Raw genomic sequence first — 22651 nt, forward strand, 5'->3', positions numbered from 1 at the left:
TACTATCTAACTTTAGATTAACCAATTCAGTGCAAGATATTATTATTCAACTAAATTAGATATAAACGTAGGTACAAATAATTATTATTTGGATACAAAAGCGTGCAATAGCGGACTCAGGCTCGCTGAGTCGCTGAGACGTTTTGGTGACATGTGCATATACATATTGACAGACAGCATGGTAGAGTACCATCACGCTTATGTCAACAAGTGGAAGTCAGAAGTCTTATTATAATGTACATTATTGTTTAGCGTGCTTAGCATAAACTGATGTTTAATATTATGCAATAAAATCACGTAAGGTGTTGAAAAACGAAACGTAAAAAAAGTATAATGTTAAATCCACACCAAGTATTTCTATGAATCATGACAAAATATTTATAAGTAAATAAAAATATTACTGATAGAAATAAAACAATCGCGAGGCAATAGTGATTGTTTATGTCGAGTGCAATGCCATATTGTTCGTCACTGACATTGAATTGACCGAGGTCTGAACGCGTCGGGCAGGTCGGCGCAGGCAGGTATCTCGTGGGTGGGTTTAGTTTAGACACAGGAGTACTTCCTGCCGTCGTCGCCGGAGTAGCACTGGTGGCAGTGCAGGCGGTTGCCGCGCACGCGCACGTCGGCGCCCGCGCGCCCATCGCCCAACCGCGTGCCGCACACTGCGCAGTTGAAGCACCACACGTGGTAGCACAGCGACAGTGACTCTATTATCATCGCAGCTCCTCGACCTGCACACACAATTATCGTTTATATTATCCGACTTCTATTTCTAAGAACTTGTCGCGTACGCTCTGAACGGGTAACCTGTAAAATATGTCACGGCCGTGACCATTTGCAGTTTGTCAACGAGATTTCATCCAATTGACCTCATCAATCTGACACATTATCTCTAATGATGCATTACAGCGAGTTACATATTACAGAGAATACAGTAACTTTAGACGTGTCGCAGCACGATACTTATTTCATTAGCTTTTCATGAGACAAAAACACATTAGTGCAGTTTCCGTTATTTTTTGACAATTACATGAACTTGCAACCGAAAACACTTAAAAGGTGGTATTTAATAGGTTTAGGTTTATACTGCATGTGGTTTTAATGGCTTATTCTTATTAAAGTCTGCTCCTCCGCGCTTCGAAGCACAAGTAAAATCGACGGTAAGCCAAGTCGGAGACGAGAAAACGGCTTGAAAACTCTGGCTTCTAGCCAAAATATTCCTACTAACCCTCACTGGAGCAGTTTAAGTGGCGTACGCTTCGGCTGATCGAAGAGAGGCCCAGAACTGAGACGTATACAATAGGCTGTTTATGTAATGTGTATGGTAACTACCTAGTTCTTCCCCGCAGTGGGAACACTTCCTCCGCCCGCTGACGCTGAGCAGCTTCTCCTCTCGCGGGGGCTCGGCCCGCGGCTGCTCCCGCGCTGTCCTCTTCAACTCCTGCGGCAACTGCTGATGGCTGTACACATCAAAATTACATTGAATGTTACGCGTTATACAAATTGCTTCTTTGTTGAACTGGGAGCGAACATAAATAGTATGCGTTTAGCTAGGAAGTTAAATATCTTCCCGGGCATCATGTAAATACCGACAAACGGGCCGCGAAACTGACAGTAAGGGCTAGGACTGTTTTGACTAGTATGATGGAGGGCGTATTATATGGACGATGTGATGGACTGATCACCTGCTACCCTATGGTAGCAGTAAAATCAAGTCGAGAATCCATATTTTCGATTTGATTTTATAGAAGAATTGTGATGCGGTTATCATTATTATTAGGTTATGGTTATCGGTTATCACAGTACTTATCAAGTGATAAGAGAGTAAAGTAACTAACACTGGATTTGTTTAAGTTTTCAGCTCTTCTTTGTGTACGCACGCAAATGTTTGTGTGTTTAGGCTAAGTAATCAGAGGCCTAGCAGGATATATGACCTATAAATAGGGTAGTTTTCAACTAGTCAAATCAGTTACTTTTTACTAAACGTCAAAACACGAAATTACTATAGAATTTGTATGAAAAAGCATCACATGTTGCTTTCGTCTTTGCGTCATAGAAGAAAGTGACAAAATGTGCATTACGTTACATTTATTGATAAATAAGTTAAAAAGAAAAAAAATAACTTTTTTTACCACCTTTAGATCTGCCTTTATTTAGTCAGAATTTCATAATTTATCTTTGACATAGGAAACTATCCAATTGTAGTAGGTTTCTAGCTCAGAAACCATCCTATCTGCACTGGAATCAGTTTACGATTTGTGTGAAATGTGCTAAATGCTAAAAATATTGTCCTAACTAGTCATCATCATCATCAGCCCATTAACGATCCCACTGCTGGGGCACGGGCCTTCCCTATGGATGGATAGGGGAGTCCTAACTAGTAATGGTGTTTAAAAGTTAAAGATATGTCTGATATATAACACCATCGTGGGTTATATTGAAAATGTAGTATTAGCTTTACCTGGCGCTCAATGGATGCATGTTGTGTAAAGTGGGCGGTGCCATGTCTTGGTGGTACGAATGTCTTTGATTTGGGCGCATCTTGTTTCTTTGTTCCTCTATCCGTCTTTGTTCTGCTTCCTGCAAGAATAATAAAAAGGTTTTACAATGGTAGCCGGGTAAACCTTAGGATATCCACTCAGTTGAAATAATGTAGGTTTTTATTTGGTTATCATTACCTAGATACCTATACACTGGCACCGTTAAAATGAATTACCTATGTACAGTCTCTTGCTAGACGTGTATGATATTTAATGATAATCTTGATAAACTGATGTGGATCCAAAATGAAAACAATCTTGATAGGGTAAAATGTCTGTTTTATTGATCACTTTCTTTTTAAAGTTAATTACACAAATACGCGAGTAGACGCTACCTTGATGAATCGTGAACTAATTAAACAATTGCGTAAAAGGTAAAATAGCTGACGCGGGACATGTGCGGTTGCAAACTGTACAACCTAAAAATGTGTTTTCCCGGGTATTAGATATCCAGCCAACCTTGTAGCCGGATATCCTCCTCTAGAGGTCCCGGGTTCCACACGGTTAGGATATTGAAGGCATCACTAGATTGTCCGAAAGTAATATGATCAGTGCTGCAGAGAGCACGTTAAGCAGTCGGCGCCGGCTACTGTTTAAACGAGTAAGTCGTTATATGAGCCTTTGGCGACTCAACAGTAACTCTGGCACCAGAATTTATGAAATCATCAGATATCAAGATGGGGATATATATTAGATGGGTTGATGGGGTTGGTAATCCACCTCACAACCCACACGATAGAAGATTTAGATATTCTATCGTGCCAATAATACCCTTCAGCTAAAAATAACTACCATGCTGAAATGTATCATCGTAACGAAAACTTTGAGGGTGATTCAGGCCACGATTCTGAGTTGATATCAAGTGGAATTTTCCGTCGCAAAAGTATGGAACTTCTTCAGTCGTGTGGATTAACAACCTCATCGACCCTGGTGTCAAATATTAATTAATGTGCTTAGTTACATAGTACTCATGTGATAATAATGTTTATTATTTTTACCTGTATGAGCCAGTGCTGATTGTAATTGTAATTCGCAGGTTTTCTGTTCCGCGCCTGCATCCAATCCGCATTTGATATCAGCTTAGGCGTAGGGGCAGCGCTTAAAGCCTAAAATTATAATACACGTTACAATCAAGACGTACTTAGTTGGTTTAATAGTTTAATGAAAAATCCATTTTCATCATTAGGTTCTATTTATATCTAAGGACTTCTAAACAACAGTGGCTGCAAGTTGTCTGTTTTGTCGAGACTCTGCTAACCTCATCAGGGATTACGGGCGTGAGCTTATCTATGTGTATGTACAAACATACATACTCACGCCTATTCCTCACCGAGGTAAGCAGAGACTATAGAATTCCATTTGCTTCGATCCTGGCACACTTCTCTTGCTTCCTCCATATTCATCAATCGCTTCATACACGCACGCCGGTTCAGTGTAGGCCGTACTAAACCTTTTCTAAGGACATCTCCAATTTGGTCAATGTAAGTCTATTCATTCATTCATTTATTTGTGTTCATTTGGTAACGTGTAGAACTTTAATGAAAATAATTATAAAATGTTACCTGAAAATGTAGTGACTCAAATGGTTCGGACATGTAGAGAGAATGAGTGAAAATAGACTTACGAAAAACATTTGTGATGCAGGTATAAGTGTTAGAAGAGTAAGACCTAGGCGTAAATACCGCGATCAGATCCAAGATGTTTTAAAAAAGGCCAGCATGGTTAAGTTGCGCAACGTAATAAAATTATCGATCGCATCAATACATTTTATCCAAATCGATAAGTTTGTTTTTTCCCTAACATTCGTGCACGTAATATTGTTTGTATTTTGACATGACTTATTTGGTTTCACATATTACCACCAATCGACAAAACGACATAATAGTATCGTCAGAATCGATAAAAATACCATGACAAAAGTTAGCCCTACTGGTCAAGAGTACTTTGATGATGTTATGTATGTATGTTACCTGCAGTGTATGTCTGGTCATAGGGTGGTATTGCCCATTGTTGCTGGCCTGAGCAGGAGGGACTGGCTTCTGTCGCAACTGTACAGTCGTTCGATCAACATTCACGTACTCCACCGCTGACGGTACGCGACTGCTCCTGAAATTATCATAAAATTACAATTTCTCACCGACTTAGAAACAAAATTTAATTTAAGGATCTGTGTATCATATATTGCATGTACCTCATTGTGATTTCTCTCTCTATTGACTCTCGACTTTTTGGCTTAGGTGGCAGTATGGGCTGCGGCGGTCTCACCACGTTCGGCACCTGTCGCCTTACTTCAGCGACCTTCACTCGGTCGTTGTACAGAACCTTCCTACTTTCCTCCACTCCGAAGTGTCTCTGTATGTGTTCCTCCGACACAAAAGGTTTCCTCTTCATATTCTCGTCGAACACTGGCCTCTCAGGTATCGCCGGCGCAACCAGAGCATAACTCTCGTTCACCAACAGATTTGGCATGGAATGCCTGTAGTTCTGATTGCCTGTTTTTGGTGGCCTATTGTGTAAAGGCTTCTCTGGGGTGTTGGGCACTGTGGACACATCCTGTACGGATTTCTGTATAATTCTAGTTTGATCTCGCAGCAAGTTTTCTCTCTGTCTCCGCAGTTCTTCTTGTTCCAACTGCAGGAGCTCCCTTTCGAATCGCAGTACTTCCTACATTCAGGACAGGGTTGCTATGTTATAGTTACGTTTTAACTTTATGGTTTTGTTAGTAATTGAAAATTATAATTAATAGTTAGGAGCAAGGCTTAAGCTAGCGTGCATCAAACTAGAGAACAATTGACGATTGTCTCTAGATAATGGATTAATGACTTTGGTTTACATTTAGTATACAATGTAATTGTTAATGGGATGACGTAATTGCCAACTATTAATGAGAATGAAATTGAGTTAAAATGTGTCAGTCACCTTGGTATGAGCATCGTCAAAGTGCCCGTCAGGCCAATCCTCGTTAGTGCGACTCGCCTGTAAAGTTACATCATAGCCGCCATCTTGTTATTTACACACACTCACAAACTGGTGAACGTAATTAGGATCCATAATATTAAAACGACAAAACCAATTAGTATTGATGACCTTAAATTATGTATCCGTAGGTATTATGTTAATATTATGGCTCCGTTCGATACAATGCATGATTGACAAGTTGTTAAAGAAGTTATAATCTTGATGGAGTTGACCAAGCATCAAAAATACAATTTTATGGTCAATGATGAAATCATCACGAACACTTGTGACTGATGATGTTGAATTCCTTCAGAATGTATTATTAATGAATCATAACTACTACTCGTGGTAGACTGATATGATAGATAATGTGCAAATTGTGCAATAGTCATGCAAGTGTGTATCTACAAATACTTGCTTAATCTACAATAGGTGCAATAGATTGTGCAAAAATAAAAGCCAAGAAATATTGTAGTGTAAATAATATTTATTTGATATATTTTTAACATATATACTATACTTACATAATAAAAATAATAAAATAAAAGGAATCAAAATAAACTATTTGGCCCTTAAGTAAATTAAAGACAAAAAAAAAATAAAAAAAAAATAAACTATCATTTGTTTCAAATAAATCACTTCAGAAAATAATATTTGTTTGTGATATTCATTACACTTCCTAACTTAGGATGTCTGCCCAGTACCTTATACGTATACAAGCGTTAAAAAGCAGTTTTGTGTTAGTTGATACAGCGGCAGTGTGGGGAATGTATCAAATGCCATCTCAATGTCGTGACATCAAACTTTCAAGCGAATCTAAGATCTATACAAGATCAATAATTCTATGAACACATTATGTATGTGGCATTTAAAACAGTGCCCTTATGTACATGTACATATTTCTAATAACGAACGTTAAACCAATCAACTTGCGATATAAATTACAATAAATAATCAACCATACCATACCATACCAATGGCTTTGTGTCGATTACAAATAATTTACAACGGTAATTCATTCGAGAAAATAACTATAGGTACTATACAGCCCCAGTAAGAAAATACAAGAAACTACGAGATCTAAAATAGGAATATATTATCAAGTAGCAACCTTACTACGAGCATAAATAATTAACTAAATAATAACTCTTCATATAGCATTTCACTGTATTTGAAATGTATGGAAGATGAGAAGAAAATAAGAACATTGAAATCGGGTAGTTTCCCAAGTCAAAGATAAATTATGAAATTCTGATTACTAAATAAAGACAGATTAAAGGTGACCAAAAAACCTTTTTCTTTTTCTATTTAACTTATAAACGTATTTTAATAAAGGAAATTGTAATAATTAGTGCGACATTTTGTCACGTTTTTCTATGACGTCACAGGCTACTTTTTCATACAAATTCTCGTAATTTCGTGTTTTGACGTTTAGTAGAAAGTAACTGATTTGACTAGTTGGAAACTACCCTATTACACAAATTAAAATAAATCTAATATCCCCGGAAGAAATCTAATTTGCATAAGAGTTAATAAATAAATATATGAAGGGTGTCGGGCAGTTTGTTCATTGTTGGGGGGTTACCTGTTGTTGTTGCAGTTTTTTATCCAATGTCTCTATTTTATTTTCGTCTAGTTGCGCCGTCGAGTCAGTTAGGTCAGATAGTTTGGACGTCAGGTTAGTTGAGAAGTTCTCTTCTTTTTGTTTCTTTGCTGCTTCCTCTTCATCTGAAGTTACAGTTACGTGGGTGTATGGCTGGAACAGAATACTACATTTTAGGTACATACCATATTTTATAAGCTAAAGGTTGATACGCGTGATTGTATTTGTAATAGGAATGTAAACAAAAGGAAGATGAAATCAATAAATATACCATGGCATTTGAACCTGCGACTTTCGGATGTAGCATTTGGCGATATTTTTAAACTTCTAGGTACCTACTTGGTAGTAAAAAATGACAATAAGCAGAGAACGTGTTTGTATAACTCACCTCGCTATTCTGACGACTATGAGGATTCGAGGTTTCCGGGGAAGACTGTCCCTTGTACCAGGCCTCTGCGGACGGACCTCTGTCCACGTCTACTCCCGAGTCGCGGCTCTCCCTCAACTTGACGTCCATGTCGTGAGAGAGTGTCTTCTTGTACAGAAGCTTCTCTATCTTAGTTTCTTCTTGCAGGAACGATGTGATGTCGGGTCTGGGTACCAGCGCGAGGTCCGCGTCGAGGTAGCTGTCGTCGACCTGACCCTCAATGCCCAAGAAGCTAGTTCGCTTGTTGCGAATCTCTTTCTTAATGCGTCTTGCAGAACTAGTGTGCTTGAAATTCCCCTGGAATACCATTTTGATGTCTTTATATCCATCCATAACGTTTTTAGTTTCATTTGTTTTCATGATTATTTAATTGCATTGTTTATTGCAACTATGTGAAGAAGGGCACACTAATAAAAATACTTGTGCCTTTAGATGTTCAGGAGAATTTAAACATGTTATACTTAGACTATGGACAAGTGAAGTCATACTTACATTTCCAAGTAGTTCGTCGTTCTCTGGTTCATCGTCAGTCGGTGGTGGAGGTGGTTTCTCTTTCGGTGGCTCCAAGACATTGGTTGGCATGTCCAGTGGGAAGGCGGAAGAATCATCCATGGTATTCTGATAGAAGACGTTTTCGTACAATGGCGCCACCGATATCTTCGTGTCCGAGTCAAAGTCAATCAGAGGCTCATTACTACTGGATGGTTTACTCTCTGTACTGCTCCCATTTTGTGCCTCCTTGCTGTCATTCATAGTACTGTTGTTGGCAAAACTATCTTCCGAGTCTAATTCTTTAAAAGCCAACTCCAAAGCGTCAATGACCTGAAGAATTTAATTATTTTACAATCACATAACATAGTTAATTAATACACATAGAATTAATAAAACAATACCTCGCCATAAAAATAACAAAAGAAGCTTGCAATGTCAAACTAATAATTATATATCAACTTCCATCAAAGACTTTATTATCAAAATAGAAAAATATTAAATAGAGAAGAAGGAAAATTCATGCTCTGAAAAAATAAATGAACCATTACGAACACACAAGACGTGGCTTGCCATGCAGCGAAATGAAGGTTATGAAGCGCAAAATCTACGGATAATTTTATGTCTTACCTTGCATTAACCCATCACCAAAAGCTGCTGATGTAACAGACCCTAACGCGAGGCTAACCATTCTGAATCAGGAGATAACAGTTTACGGAATAGATACTGTGCGTGACATAGTGCTGACGACAGAGGGGCCTACCTGGTAGCGGCTCCGAACATAATACTAACGTGTACTCATACATGATCACGAGATAACTTTAGCTTTGTTTGACTAAGATAAAACGAGGTCTCTCAGACAACAGAAGGGTGTGCAGACTAGAAATTCTGCTTTGATTAACTCAGTTAATGAGGTGGCTTGTTCTGTATGACTAATATTGTATAGGTACTTAGATAATACAATGATATAAATGGGGCGTTAATATGATATAGGATACACCATACATAAAGAAAACCCATACATAACAGCGTAACATATATTTTTGGTAAAATGAATTTACACATATCACGTTTTTCGAATAAATACTCTAAATGAATAGATGCTAAATAATAATGAATGGGCTTAGAATGATCACTCTACAGACTACGAATTGACGAAATAATGTTTAAAATTATGCCTACATGATAGGATCTTTATACAATGAGGTCGTTTATTGGGTAGGTACTACAATAAATTTGATAACCCTGTATTATATGTATAACATCTAAATATACTATAATTATGGTGATAAATAGCTAAATTATAAGATGTCTTGTGTGTATGTGTGATCGGCTAAGTGCTAGGAATTTCTAAGATTAAGTTTTTTTGTTTTAGCACACATCTGACAATGATTAGATGTTTTTATTTTAATAAATAATGTTAAAAAATTTATAAATCTCACAATACATGGAGGTATTAGTAATTACTTTCTACTAGACGAATTAAAATAGCTAAGAATGTGCATATGGTATTCGGTGACGGCGGAGCTGCTAACATAACCGGAAGGTGAGATCAAGATCATAAAGATTTCTATTGTAATACGTCCATAATCGTTACTTCTCATCTGCCTTGCTGTTTCAAGAGCGAGCAATGTATGAGAAATAGAATGGAGTAGCTCGAACCTCGTGTTTTCGCTAAGGATTATTTACACATTATTATTAGCACTATTGTTGGCTACCGTTTTTGTCGTTGTGACTTTGTTATTTATAAACAGAATAGTTTTCCGCCTATTAGGCTCCAAACAACGCTTAGTTCGTTTCTCCCAGAATGGATTAGAATCTTGCGTGCTACTTACCATTGATTCGCCACTGTTAGCTGTAATGTCAGGTTTCGGATTGATGACATCGTTACCTCGAGTATTATTAATGGGCACATGATTGTTACAAGATGGATCATGATTACGTGATTCATCATTACCTACGCTTTCATCATTGAATGTACATTCAAATGTACACGTTACATCAGCAAGTTTGTTAGTAAGCAAAGTATGGTTTTCGCTAGATGGTTTTAGCGTCTTAATGGAATTCTTTGGTGAAATATTAGTAGTCGTTGTAATATTAGAGACAGTTACCATCGGCATGCTTTTGCAGTTAGTAGAATTGTTAGTAGAACTAATTTCCGTACAGTTAGAAATTTTCCCAGCACCAGCGTTCATATTGTTGCAAATTTCATTCAAGTTCAAATGTATTGTCATCTTCCCCTCAAACACCACTGTGTCTCCCTCCGATGCGGTAGACACTGGCTCATTTAGACTTACACTAGTATCTTGATTGTCCAAACTCTTAAGGGTGTCTTCGTCTTCTTTGTCCATCTGTATTTCAGTTACTTCTTCTGTAACGCTAACTTCTTCTGGTTGCGAGACTGCTTGGACGTAGTTGCTGCCGCTGTCTGTGTCTTCAGCTTTACTGTCTTGGTCCTCCACTTCTTCAACAATGATATCTTGCACTATTGTTTGAATAGTCTCTGTAGTTTTTTCTGCTGGTTCCTCGATTTTTGACGGCTCAATAAGCACTGCACCGTCTTCGTTAGAAGACTCGTATTCTGAAACTTCGACCATCGGTTCTCCAATAGGAGAAGCAACTTGAGTTAAATCTGCGATGTCGTCAACCGGAGCGCATGAGTCTTTTGCCGTGTGTATTCCACTATCTTCAGTTTCGATATCACTTGGAACAGTATTGTTTTGCATCTCAGCACAATCGAAGTCTTCTAAGCTCTGGACTCTTTCGAAAGAGTTCGGAGAGGACTGCCCATTAATATCCAAACTATCAAGTGAACGACAAAAACTTTGCATTTGGTTTTCAATTCCGGACAGACTGGACTTCAAAGAGTTTTGTTTTAAGTCATTATCTTTTTCCTCTATCTTTTCATTTTTAACAATATCTTCTTCAACTGATATTTTGGGAATTTCCTTGTGTTTTGCAGCATCAAGACAGGATAGACGTTCCTTAAGACTCATGGACACTTCTTTAACTTCTGTCTTTAAGGATTTCACTTCTTCCTCAGAAGTTTGTGATTTAAGACTCGACAAACGTTCTTTTACAGACTTTGTGTGACTGAGGTCGCCATTAGAAAGCCTTTTAGCTTTGTCGACTTCTGTAGATGCAGATTTTATTTTTTCAAGCGATGATAAACGTTCTTTTAAAGGTTTAACTTCAGTGGGTAGTTTTGTCAGGTCACTTGTAGACTTTTGGACTTGTGATTCTTCTGTAAACTTTTCTAAACTGGATAATCTCTCCTTTATAGACTTTTTGTTCGCTATATCAGGCAATTTTGGTTTGTTTATTTGCAATTCTTGTGAATTTTCTCTTTCAAATTGCTCCCGTCGTTTATGTATGTCGACTTTCGGCAAGTCCTTTTTAAGGTTATTGTTTTTGGCATCAGTAACCCTTTCATTTTGGAAAGATGAAACTTTTTGCTCAATTTTGTTGCTAACCGTTGTTCTAATCCTGTTCAAATCACCGTTAATTTTATCAGGCGATTTCTCTTTGAAGTTGTTATTAACAACTGTTTTAACGATGTTACTATTTGTCTGTGATATGATCCTCGATTTGTAGCCTTCAATAGCGCCTTCATAAGTATACTCCTCGGGTTCTGGAGAGCTGATGGTCGTGGTCGTGCAGGTATCGTATTCATTAGCGCTTGACCCCAGCTTACGATTGTTTTCGCAGTTTGAAAGATTGTCAACGTCTGAATGGTTTTTATCCAGGTCGATGCCGTCACTCTGAAAAAAATAAATAAATAAATATTAGGAATATCCTTATGATACAGTATTAAACAACTATGTTAACTATATAGTGGGAACACGAAGCTTTCTTTTTGCTTTCTTATCGCCGGCTGCTAAGTATAAACAGGTTTTTGGAGTAATGAACTCAAGAATATTAAATACTAAATTAGTGATGTAACAAGCATACACATTCGCATTGCCGAACATTGGTTACTATACATTCGCGTTGGCCTTATAATTAGGTAGTAGAGTAAGGTAGTGTAGGGAACAGTAGGGGTACCCACCGCGAGGCTGTGTGTGTCGCAGTCCTCACTGAGGCTGCTCTTGGTGCTGGAGGTGCCGATGCCAAGGTCACTGAGGTCGTGCCCGTCATCTTCCGTGTACAGCGCCAGCGGGTTCCGCCTTCTGCGACCGGCTCTGGAACCAACAAACCCCACTTTATTCAAGTTCCAAAATGTATTCAAGAGAAAGTAATGCTTACAACATTTTACTCTACTCAGTGTTGAATATATGCATAATGTTATGTTTGTTGAATCACATTGAGCAACTTTTAGGTAAGATAGCGTCAGATGTTCTACAGCTAGTTGTTTATTATTATTATTTTTTACACAGTGTTAGTCATTTGTGATTTGTCATACCGACTATGATACCTGTGGTTGACATGTGATAACATTACTGAAGCCTTGAACAACGAAAGCGATGGAAAGTAAATAGCAAAAAGTAAGTAACAGATTCAACGATAATAAAATATGTACTAAACAAGTAACTATGATGGATTACGCTATGTCGCCGAAAGAAAAGTGAAAACTGGTCAAATTCTCCGACGCATGTTCCGAGGTAGTCTGTCGCATGCGATAATACTTTCGCCGTAACACTTTTGGACATTTGAATAGAAAGCAGTGGGTTTCAAAATTACACATGCACTATTCTGATTTACGATACTCGACGCCTATTACAACACGCCGGTTGACGATATGCTATTTGAATATGGCGACAAATGTAAGCTGTCTTAAACCACGAATCCTACCTTCTTACAAGCCTAATTTAAGTCAGTGCCGGTAAACACACGAAACGAAATAAAAATTTTTTTATAGGACTGAACTTAAAGTACCAAAAGGGTCATGCACAATTTTCTGACCTCTGCATGTACGAGTATACGGCGAAACAGATTCTAACATAATACGAGGTACACATTAAGTAATTTAAATCTAAAAACAGTTTTACATTTGTTCATTTTGATTCTGTATGTTGACTTTCTATTCTATTCAATCGTCGTAACACTGAGTCTACACATTAGCTAGTACGACGTGATTTTTCTTTCACCTTTGACCACAAATTAGATGAAACGCAAGATAGCAGTTAGACATGTTTTCTACAAAAGAAAGCATGTTTAAATCCCAACTTCAAAATGCATACTGGGTACAAATAAATAACAATATTGGTTTGTTCGTGAGTAAAGTATGAAAATATAGAAGTTGATTCCAGATTTCATTAAATATTGATTAAATAATACACACCTTGAGAAGAAGTACTTCCAAGGTGATTTCCCCTTGGGTGTCACTATGCCCTCAGCATTCATTTTTAATGATATTTAAAAAAATCTGGTATCAACACCTGGAAAATATTGTTATAACAATCCTGCGTAAGTCCGTCCATAAAGCCACTTGCATGCGTTTCTGTTAGTTGCTGTTCTCTTGTACGGATTTAACTATCTCGGATCCATTGTTGATATACGAACATGGGAAGTGACTTACATGTATGTAGGTAGGTTTATAATTATTTATTCGCAAGCATAGATCCTGTAATATACAACATTCGCTCGCATTGCAAATATAACTCAAAAGTATATCACGAAATTCCTTATCCTGTAATGAATTTCAATAAAATAGCTTGGGAATTCATAAAATAGGATGTAATTTTCGCAGGGTTCGAATCCTGGAACCTCACGTTCATTCGTGCTTCGTATATCACGAACCAATTTACCTCGAGGCTCTTATTGTTGTACTTTGAGGATAAGGAATTTAGCAAAATATTTACACACAAGTTATTCAGTATAATTCAATATGGTAGGTATGCACGAAAAGCGGCGCCCGTGACCATTATTGGAATGAGAGTCAATACATTTATATGTATTCCACTGGTAAATGCGACGAGACTTCATATGAACATATGAACTCGAAACTTGATATTATCTAACAAGTTGACAATCATGCAAGTGTAATAAAGTCTTACTGGCTTGTTCGAAGGAAAAGTAAGTACAATTGTACATAGCACCACGTACCAGTAAGTCACGGTAAGCCGCGATACGCACGAACTCGGCGTGAACGCGAGTTATTTCGTGAATATTTGCACGAAATACCAACTGTTACGCATTTTTCCCATACATTATAATATGGAAGTAGCGTAAGTGATGCCAGAGGACTGAAAATATTATACTTACAATAGAACATGATATCACGGGTTTGTCAAAAGACACGTGGAAATATGATCAGAGTTGTTTAAAGCACTCGTAAGAAGTGAGTGGTGATGGTCATACCGACGCTTATGGTTTGTGCCATAGCTTTAATGGAGTGCGGACGACGGGAACATGGCCATTGTTGTTGTCAGTCACATAACATCGCGATTATTTCGCAATTTGTTTGCCGTGTGAGAATGTGTATTGCTGAGGAACATTGAGATAATATACACTACTCTTCATTGCTCATTTAAATAAGGACCCGCTTTTAAATTACGTTTTATAACACAAATCACTAAAAGTGCCTGAGAATTTTTAGAACAAAACATTCGCAAATAAAAATGTAGCATAACAAATTCGCCAAAGCATTATAACAACAGTTAGGTTAGTTAACAGTTTAGGTGTAGATAACTATGATACAGTTACATCACTAAATCAGTCAAAAATTATAGAGAGAGAGAAGATAAACAATGATTGTGAAAGATTCTACTATAAATTGGCTGGGGATATTTCTGGGATGGATTCTATACAATAACAACTTATACGTGAACATTACGTGACACTATTACATTGGTCGTACCGTATTACATCGTGTATTTCAAAGGTTATCATTATTTACGCTCGCGTTCGTTTAAAGGATACATACTATTTCTACAAGGTTGACTAGTAGAAGCATTGATGTATAATGTTACTAGTGAATAGTGTGACATATTAAAGCTATTTCTGTTCACGAAAACTACCCAGTTTTACCCTTAGTTTTCGTTACGATGTTGACACCGTAACGAATACGATTCAGACCATGATTCTGAGTTAATATATCAAGTGAAATTTTCCGTCGCAAAATTCATGTTCATTTTTGGGTTTTTAAAATTATTTTCAATTCCATATTTTTGCGATGGATAATTCCACTTGATATTAATGAGCTGAGTCATCCGTCTCAGTATTTGTTACGATGTCACTTACACCCCGTACAAGTACGTACAGGTATCCATACAAGTAGGTATAAGGGGATGATTCAGACCATGATTCTGAGTTGATGTCAAGTGGAATTTCCTGTTGGAAAATGCATGAAAATGTTAGTGTTTCTTTTTTAATATTTTTAGTTCGATACTTTTGCGATGGAAAATTCCACTTGATGTCAACTCAGAATCATGGTCTGAATCATCTGTCAAGTTTTCGTTACGATGTCTCTGACACAGTGTATATTCCATAAAATATGAGTGAATTTCCTGTAAACGTATCGTATGTAATATAGATCGTGTTTTTATTAAATAGGCGATCTCCTAGGAATGAGCATTCTTATCACTAACACGACACTACTGGCATATCCATATCAGTCACGAGTGAAACATTGGCTTTCAAACCGCTCCCGATGTGGTTCGACCCTAATTGGAAACTGCTTTGAAACTGGCTATGCAGGAAGCTATGGGAAGACACCCAGGCTTTTTGCGCGTGTAGATGCGCTCTTTGGCTACGCGCTCAAGCTAGCGTGCACAGACCTTTAAGGCTTCTCAGGGTGCGATTGCTAATGTGTTGTAAGGACGGGTTAGTAGTGTCTACAGTTGGAAAACAGCGTTTAGCTAACCTACTATGGTGGCTAGTCGCGTCGCTCCTTCTAGCTAATGGATAGTGTTGCTTCTTACGTACACAACATACATTTTTAATACTCTATCAGGATTATGATTACGTACGCCGTACATGTATTTATAATAGTAGTTTTGCTTTGTAATCTTTGATTTATACTTTTAGTTTTAAAACGCGTTTCGATTAGAATCGCATGTTTATTACGCAGCCAGGTCTTCGTAACAGCACTTTCCAATGATAATGAATACGTAAACAGTATCAAGCTGTCTCAAGTTATCTATAGAGTAATATTTGATAACGATAAATAAACTCATTCTGTCAATACGTTAACACAGCTAAAAAACCGGTCTAGAGCAAGTTAGGTATTGCGGTACTTATTGGACAGATACCAGATACGGTGGCATTGTTTTGAGTGTACACGTTTCGTCATAATAGTTGTCTTTTGTAGAACGTTACCTTTTGGCTAGGTGGGTTATTTTGTAATACGAGTCGAATAATATTAGAAGCTAACATAATTAGGGCACTATTTATACATGTTCAGTATGAATTAGCTAGGTGACAGAATAACTGGGTGTCACGTGTAAACAGGTCCTAGGGTTGCGTGAACAACAGTTGCCTAGAGTGGTGTCGAAGCGACAGGTTGTAATGCGATATACCTAGTCATTATTACTGGTTCTCCCTTCTCGCTGAACACTGGCGATATGCACTGATTTAGCTCACATAGACGGCGAGAAATAAGTCTGCTATCTGCTTGTTTTTATGCTACTTGTTATTTATTATTCGTTTTATGGCTGTAGCCCGTTATGGTGGATATTTTTACATTTTATTAACGATTATGGAATTTTAGTTTTTTTTTTATTTCCACGATATTTTCAATAGTTACATCTTTCCACTTGATTCGAACTGTCCATAGTTTCTCAACCGCCTAGAAAATATACACGAAGTTTTTCGTCATACTAAAACAAAAGTGATGTCAAACGAAGGCCATAAAGAAACAACCACCTACGATACACATGTTTCGAACATTACAATAAAAGAGGATCATCCGTCAAAACCCACACAATGAGGTATACTAAGACGGATGTACCTACTCGTACTTTACATTGTTAGTACTCGGTCATGATGCAACTGCAGAGCACAGCAATGCCATAAAAAAAATTACGAAATCTCACCCAGCATAGGGAAACATCGAAGATGAAACATTGGCCCCGATTCCTGCAGACACCTCCTAATTTATTTTAAATTACACCTGTCATTTTCTTATCCGTCGAATTGGAAAAGGACCGATGATTGACAAATGTCAATTTTAAAATGAATAAGTAATCCTTGTGAATAAAAGAGGCATCTCGCTGATATGCAACCCGTTGCTGTAATGTTGCCTAAAATTGACGTGTGTTCCATACATTTTATGACTGTTGATTACCCGTCTCTTTCCTTTTCGGAAAAAAAATGACAGGTATAACTTAAAAATAAAATTAGACGGTGTGTACTGAAATCAGCATATTTTTTTTATTGCTTATTATGGGACTTTTACACATCTATAAACTAATCCTTAGGAAAAAAATAAAGCACCGAACTTTCAGGGGGATTAAGAAATATCAAGCACGGTGAAAGGCTTACACAAGTATCAGATCCCAATTATCAGAATCATTTATTCAAAGTAATTTCATAGATAAACTTTTTGTAGGTCAATGTAACATTTTTGATTGTACGCCATTTCGTAAGGTGTTATGCAAGAGGAGAAGAAATGACATCAATGCATCTTATAAAATAAATTATAGTGAATTTCAATACAATATCTAATTGGTAATTAAAACTCAAGAAATACAGACGTGTTGTAAAGTGTTGAAGATTTTAATTTGTAGCATAATAGAGGTAATTTAATAGACGTTTCCTTAACCTCGTAGTTATAAGGTTTTCCCTTTTGCGATGAGTCTGACTCTTAAATGTGATATACTATGGCATTGTCATGTATGTCGTTTATGTTAATTATGTAAAACAAACGATTGATGTATTTGCCTCTCAGTGTGTTAACTTGTAGCAATGTCGAGTCGAGAGGTTTAAAAATACCGTATTGTAACTAGTATGCATTGCGATTGATGTAACTCGCCTATTCATCAATCATGCGCTGCTGCAGAAATGCGCTACTCCCACGCAATACATATTAAGGTTTCTGCAATTGTTTATGGTGTGTGAAGGTCGTTTGTTTCCTCTAATTACTTGTGAACAACACTCGGTACACTCTAATATGCAAGGAGATCGTTCAAAATGCTGATATTAATTATAATATTTGCAATCAAAAACAACTTTTAATAATAATTTTACTGCTGTAAAACGGTAACTGACTTTCGATTTTTGATTGGTAATAGTGCTCCGTTCTCAATTAATCCTTAAATCAATTATAAAGTTTTAATGCCGAACGAGCAAAATTATTTGACGATTGCGCAAAAACAGACAAGACTTCACGACGGTAACTGGAAATATTCTAGTAAATGGTAATAATTGACAGCATTATAAACACTAAGTACTTGTGTATTTCTAGAGAAAATGAACGTGCGTGAGTGCAGGATTTAACTGCCGGTAATGAGTGCCGGCTACCGAACACTTCTGACCATAAGGATAACTACGAGTAGCGACGCTAGCAATTTTCTCTTAGTTGAGTTTGCAGTAGTTTTTTTATATTAAAAGTGTACTTCATTGTGATAATAACTTCCTCTAGTTCATACGCCCTATTTATTGAGATGGATATGACATCGTTGAAGCCAAAAACAATCTCAGTTTTATGCTGTTATATGCATAGCATTAGAAGTCTACACACCTGAATACATTTTGCGTTAACATCATTGAGATTAGTGGATTAGACCGCGTAAGTTATTAATAAACGTGGCATGAATCCGTTCCTTATGGTCTATATACCTTATGGTCTACGTGGTCTATGATCTCACAGACTAGACTAGGCTGCGGTCGACAAATATGGAATTAATTACACAATGACCCAAGCAATAACATCAGAGCGGACATCTATGAACGAGTCTTATTCTTGTTCTGCACAATGGACATTCCAATCCATTGCACACCTTTTGAAGCTAAACATACACTGAAATCTAAAAGTGTAAAATTTTACATAAATATGTTTATACATTTAAGGTTCTTGAGACTAGTAAGTTCACCGGCTATGGGCAGAAATAATATATCCGTGTACGGTACGTTCATAACTCCATGATACGTAACACAAATCAGAAGCCATGTTGCATTTGTATATACGGCGGAGTGGTACATTAGTTAATAGGAGCGTTCTGTTATGTGGTCGGCGACTCTGAACTGCTGTCGACACCATGTGGAACAAATACAGGAAATGTAAAATAGTTTTATGAGTATAAAACGTATACTGTAACGAATTTGTATTTTATACGTTGCATTGATCGAGCAATACCGCAGCAGCGTTCTGGAACGCTTTGCGACAGTTAACACACTGTGTTTTAAAAACTATATATTTTTCTAAATAATATAGGCTCGCGTTTGACTACATTCTCACCTAATGGTATAAGTGACGATGTAGGGTATGCCTATTATAGTTAAATTCACTCAAGCCTTGAAGACTACCAGATTATAACGAGTTGGAAAAACAGACGACAGCAAACAGTTCCAGTCCTTTGCTGTTCGCATCAAAATATGATGCAGCGTCATGATATTAAATTTTAATATTAAGTAAGAAAATTCTAGAACATGGAACGTCTTATCATTGGAATGACAGCTTAGAAACTAAAGGTAACGTTCGCGAGAAAGTGCAGTGTCCTATGTTATCAGACATCACAATTACATAGCAGCCACCCCCGGAGCAGAGCGTAATGATAGTGTTTGCTTAGAAAGTGATCTCGGTACGTCTCACTACACATTTTTAAACAAATAAATTCCACCTGGTGGTGACGATACTGAACTAATTTTACAAATTGACAGCGTTAAACAGAAATAGCGCTTTTATAGATTGAATAAACAGCTTGTAAAACATTGAGCGTCAGACGGCCTGCTTGTAGACTATTTATATTATTTCGTGCAGGAACCCGAGCAGAAATTGACTTCATAATGCGGGTGTAATTTGCCGGACTTGAACGGTTTCTTTGACTTTGCTTACTCGTCTTCGGCACAAATAAATGCTATGTTTAATTCGAAGTAGTGCAGTTTAAAAGATCAAGCCAGAGACAGACAGACAGGCAGATGGTCGGACATTAGTCCGTCAATCGCAATCGCAGACGATTGTAACACCGCTTTCTAGAATCAATCGATTGTACGTTTGTACAGAGAAAGTCGTGCTATTGCTGTTTAATAACGCTTGGTAGGATCTGCCATTACTTAGATAGTTTACCTAGGTAAGGTTTCAATTTAAACATGTTTAATTAATGCCCATTTTGAGATTGTTTGAACCGTGGTAGCCCAATTGGTAGAACGCTTGCGCCTCATTATGAGGTCGCAGGTTCGAATACAGCACAGGCCTAAACCAATGTATGTTTGTTGAATTTGTTTTCGAATTCATGTTTGAATCATAAATGATTATCACGTGCTCAGCGGTGAAGGAAAACATCATGAGGAAATCCACATTCTCGAGAAATGCATTTTCGGAGGCATGTGACCTAACCTATTGGGCTGTTTACCCTTCGCGGGTTGGAAGGTAAGACAGGGAGTTGCTTCTGTAAAAAACCGGAGCTGTCAAATCTTCAGATTAAGTAAGCGGACCCTGTGAAAAACAGGATAATGCCGAGTATCATATTCAAACAACACTCATTGAAACACTTGTGAATTTCAGTAGGTACCTAAGTAAATAGCTTCGTGAGAAGTAAGGTTGTAAGATTAGTAGTATTGAGTTCATGTCAAAGTTATATATACCTACAATGGGTGAGATTTTTTCCTAATTAAATGTATACAATAGAGTAAGTGAACTGTGAAATGAAACCATAGTATTCACAAGAATGTGCCATAGGTATGTATTGTACAACAACACATAATCCAATAGTATACTTACATCATAACAATTTGTAGAGCATTTATTTAAGCCTATGCACAAAATAGAATTACCAGTGTGCGTCAAGCTAGCGGCCTCAAAAAAAAAATGGGCACGAAAAAATAATTTGACCATACCAAAAAATAGTACTCTTATTGAAAAAAATAGTACCTGTTGTAAAAAAATTTGTACCATCACGGTTCTGGATTTATAGCCATGTTTTATTGCACTTGCTAGCTTGACGGTGAGCGAAATTTGGCGAGAGTTAACGACAAGGTCTTTCGCTTTGATTTAAACGCCAAAAAATAGTATCGAAATAGTACTCACCCCCTGCAAAATACCGAAAGTAGTACTTCAACGGGTCCAAAGTTATAAAGGCAGTTCTTTGATCCCGCTAGCTTGACGTTTTGAAAATACCTATTATCTGGGGAACGCTTGCATACTTCAGTATGTAACTAATGTCAATAAACTCGTATGAAATAGTACTCCCTACCATCATAATTTTGATCCGATTCTCTTTGTAGAAATGTTAAAAAATCATCATAACCTATGCCATACATTTGTTGTTGATACAGTCACGTAGACAATTACATAACCTCACAATTTATTCGTAAGTATTGCCATTTTGGAGGTCTACCCTACCATTTCTTTGCACTTCAGTGCTGCTATTACAAAAAATTCCTATTGCATACACCCATATGCACTAATTTTAATAGAAAATGGCTGCATGGGTCTAGTTCTTATCGAAAACAATCTGTGATTTTAATACATCATAATACATTTTTAATCTGCTGTTTTATTTTATAATTTATACCTTCATGTTGAATTTGTTACGGATCGAAGTGTTTGTTAATAAACAATTTGCAGTATTTGTAGAATAACTCAAAGAGTTTCAACAATGATATTACTTTCATCTAACAACCCTGGCACTTCACCAATTTTTACCCAAAAATGGGGAAAAATACTGAAATCTGACAACATTCTTGACCATGTGTAATAATTTTGTTCGCGACTGTACTCGTCTTGATAAATGTATGACATAGGTTATAATGACTTTTTGACATATTTCTACAAAGAGAATCAGGTCCAAATTATGATGGTAGGGAGTACTATTTCATACGAGTTTATTGACATTAGTTACAAACTGAAGTATGCAAGCATTCCCCAGATAATAGGTATTTTCAAAACGTCAAGCTAGCGGGATCAAAGAACTACCTTTATAACTTTGGAACCGTTGAAGTACTACTTTCGGTATTTTGCAGGGGGTGAGTACTATTTCGATACTATTTTTTGGCGTTTAAATCAAAGCGAAAGACCTTGTCGTTAACTCTCGCCAAATTTCGCTCACCGTCAAGCTAGCAAGTGCAATAAAACATGGCTATAAATCCAGAACCGTGATGGTACTAATTTTTTTACAACAGGTACTATTTTTTTCAATAAGAGTACTATTTTTTGGTATGGTCAAATTATTTTTTCGTGCCCATTTTTTTTTTGAGGCCGCTAGCTTGACGCACACAATTACCATACGGTTGCAAAACTGCCATCCCGAGCAATAACTATTACAGATTTAATACGCCAAATCAGAGTTGCCTTTCACAAATAATAATTCTTAAATGCATTCACACCATAGCTCTTATTCCGTGGACTTAAAGGTCAGCCATAGTGATCTGACAGTATTCATAAACCTTACTTTGTAATGATCCAACCTATAGCTCTCATTATAAGTATACAAAGACCAGATTAGATTGGACGTCAGTTTATTGAAACATCACGATAAAGTGTAATATCTGTGTCATCACATCATAATTTGGAAATAATTCAATTTCATAACT

The 22651-nt window shown here is 37.1% G+C and overlaps 1 protein-coding gene across 6 annotated transcripts in view; it reads right to left on the bottom strand.

Annotated features, from left to right (window-relative positions):
• Positions 1–211: 211 nt before the first annotated feature.
• The window catches only part of LOC126380442 (LIM domain only protein 7), a 102090-nt gene continuing 79650 nt past the window's right edge, over positions 212–22651 (bottom strand). For 5 of the 6 annotated variants that reach the window (XM_050029848.1, XM_050029847.1, XM_050029849.1 and 2 more), the window contains 11 exons: positions 12069–12201; positions 10132–11781; positions 8024–8353; positions 7493–7828; positions 7087–7257; positions 4735–5207; positions 4514–4649; positions 3542–3649; positions 2465–2583; positions 1336–1463; positions 212–734 (listed from right to left, as the gene is read on the bottom strand). In XM_050029848.1, coding sequence (XP_049885805.1) covers positions 547–734; positions 1336–1463; positions 2465–2583; positions 3542–3649; positions 4514–4649; positions 4735–5207; positions 7087–7257; positions 7493–7828; positions 8024–8353; positions 10132–11781; positions 12069–12201 — 3772 coding nt within the window. In that variant the 3' untranslated portion in view covers positions 212–546. The remainder of the gene's footprint in view (positions 735–1335; positions 1464–2464; positions 2584–3541; positions 3650–4513; positions 4650–4734; positions 5208–7086; positions 7258–7492; positions 7829–8023; positions 8354–10131; positions 11782–12068; positions 12202–22651) is intronic. The other variant, XM_050029850.1, reaches the window with a different exon arrangement.

The sequence above is a fragment of the Pectinophora gossypiella genome, chromosome Z (assembly GCF_024362695.1).
Source record: "Pectinophora gossypiella chromosome Z, ilPecGoss1.1, whole genome shotgun sequence".
Taxonomy (NCBI): domain Eukaryota; kingdom Metazoa; phylum Arthropoda; class Insecta; order Lepidoptera; family Gelechiidae; genus Pectinophora; species Pectinophora gossypiella.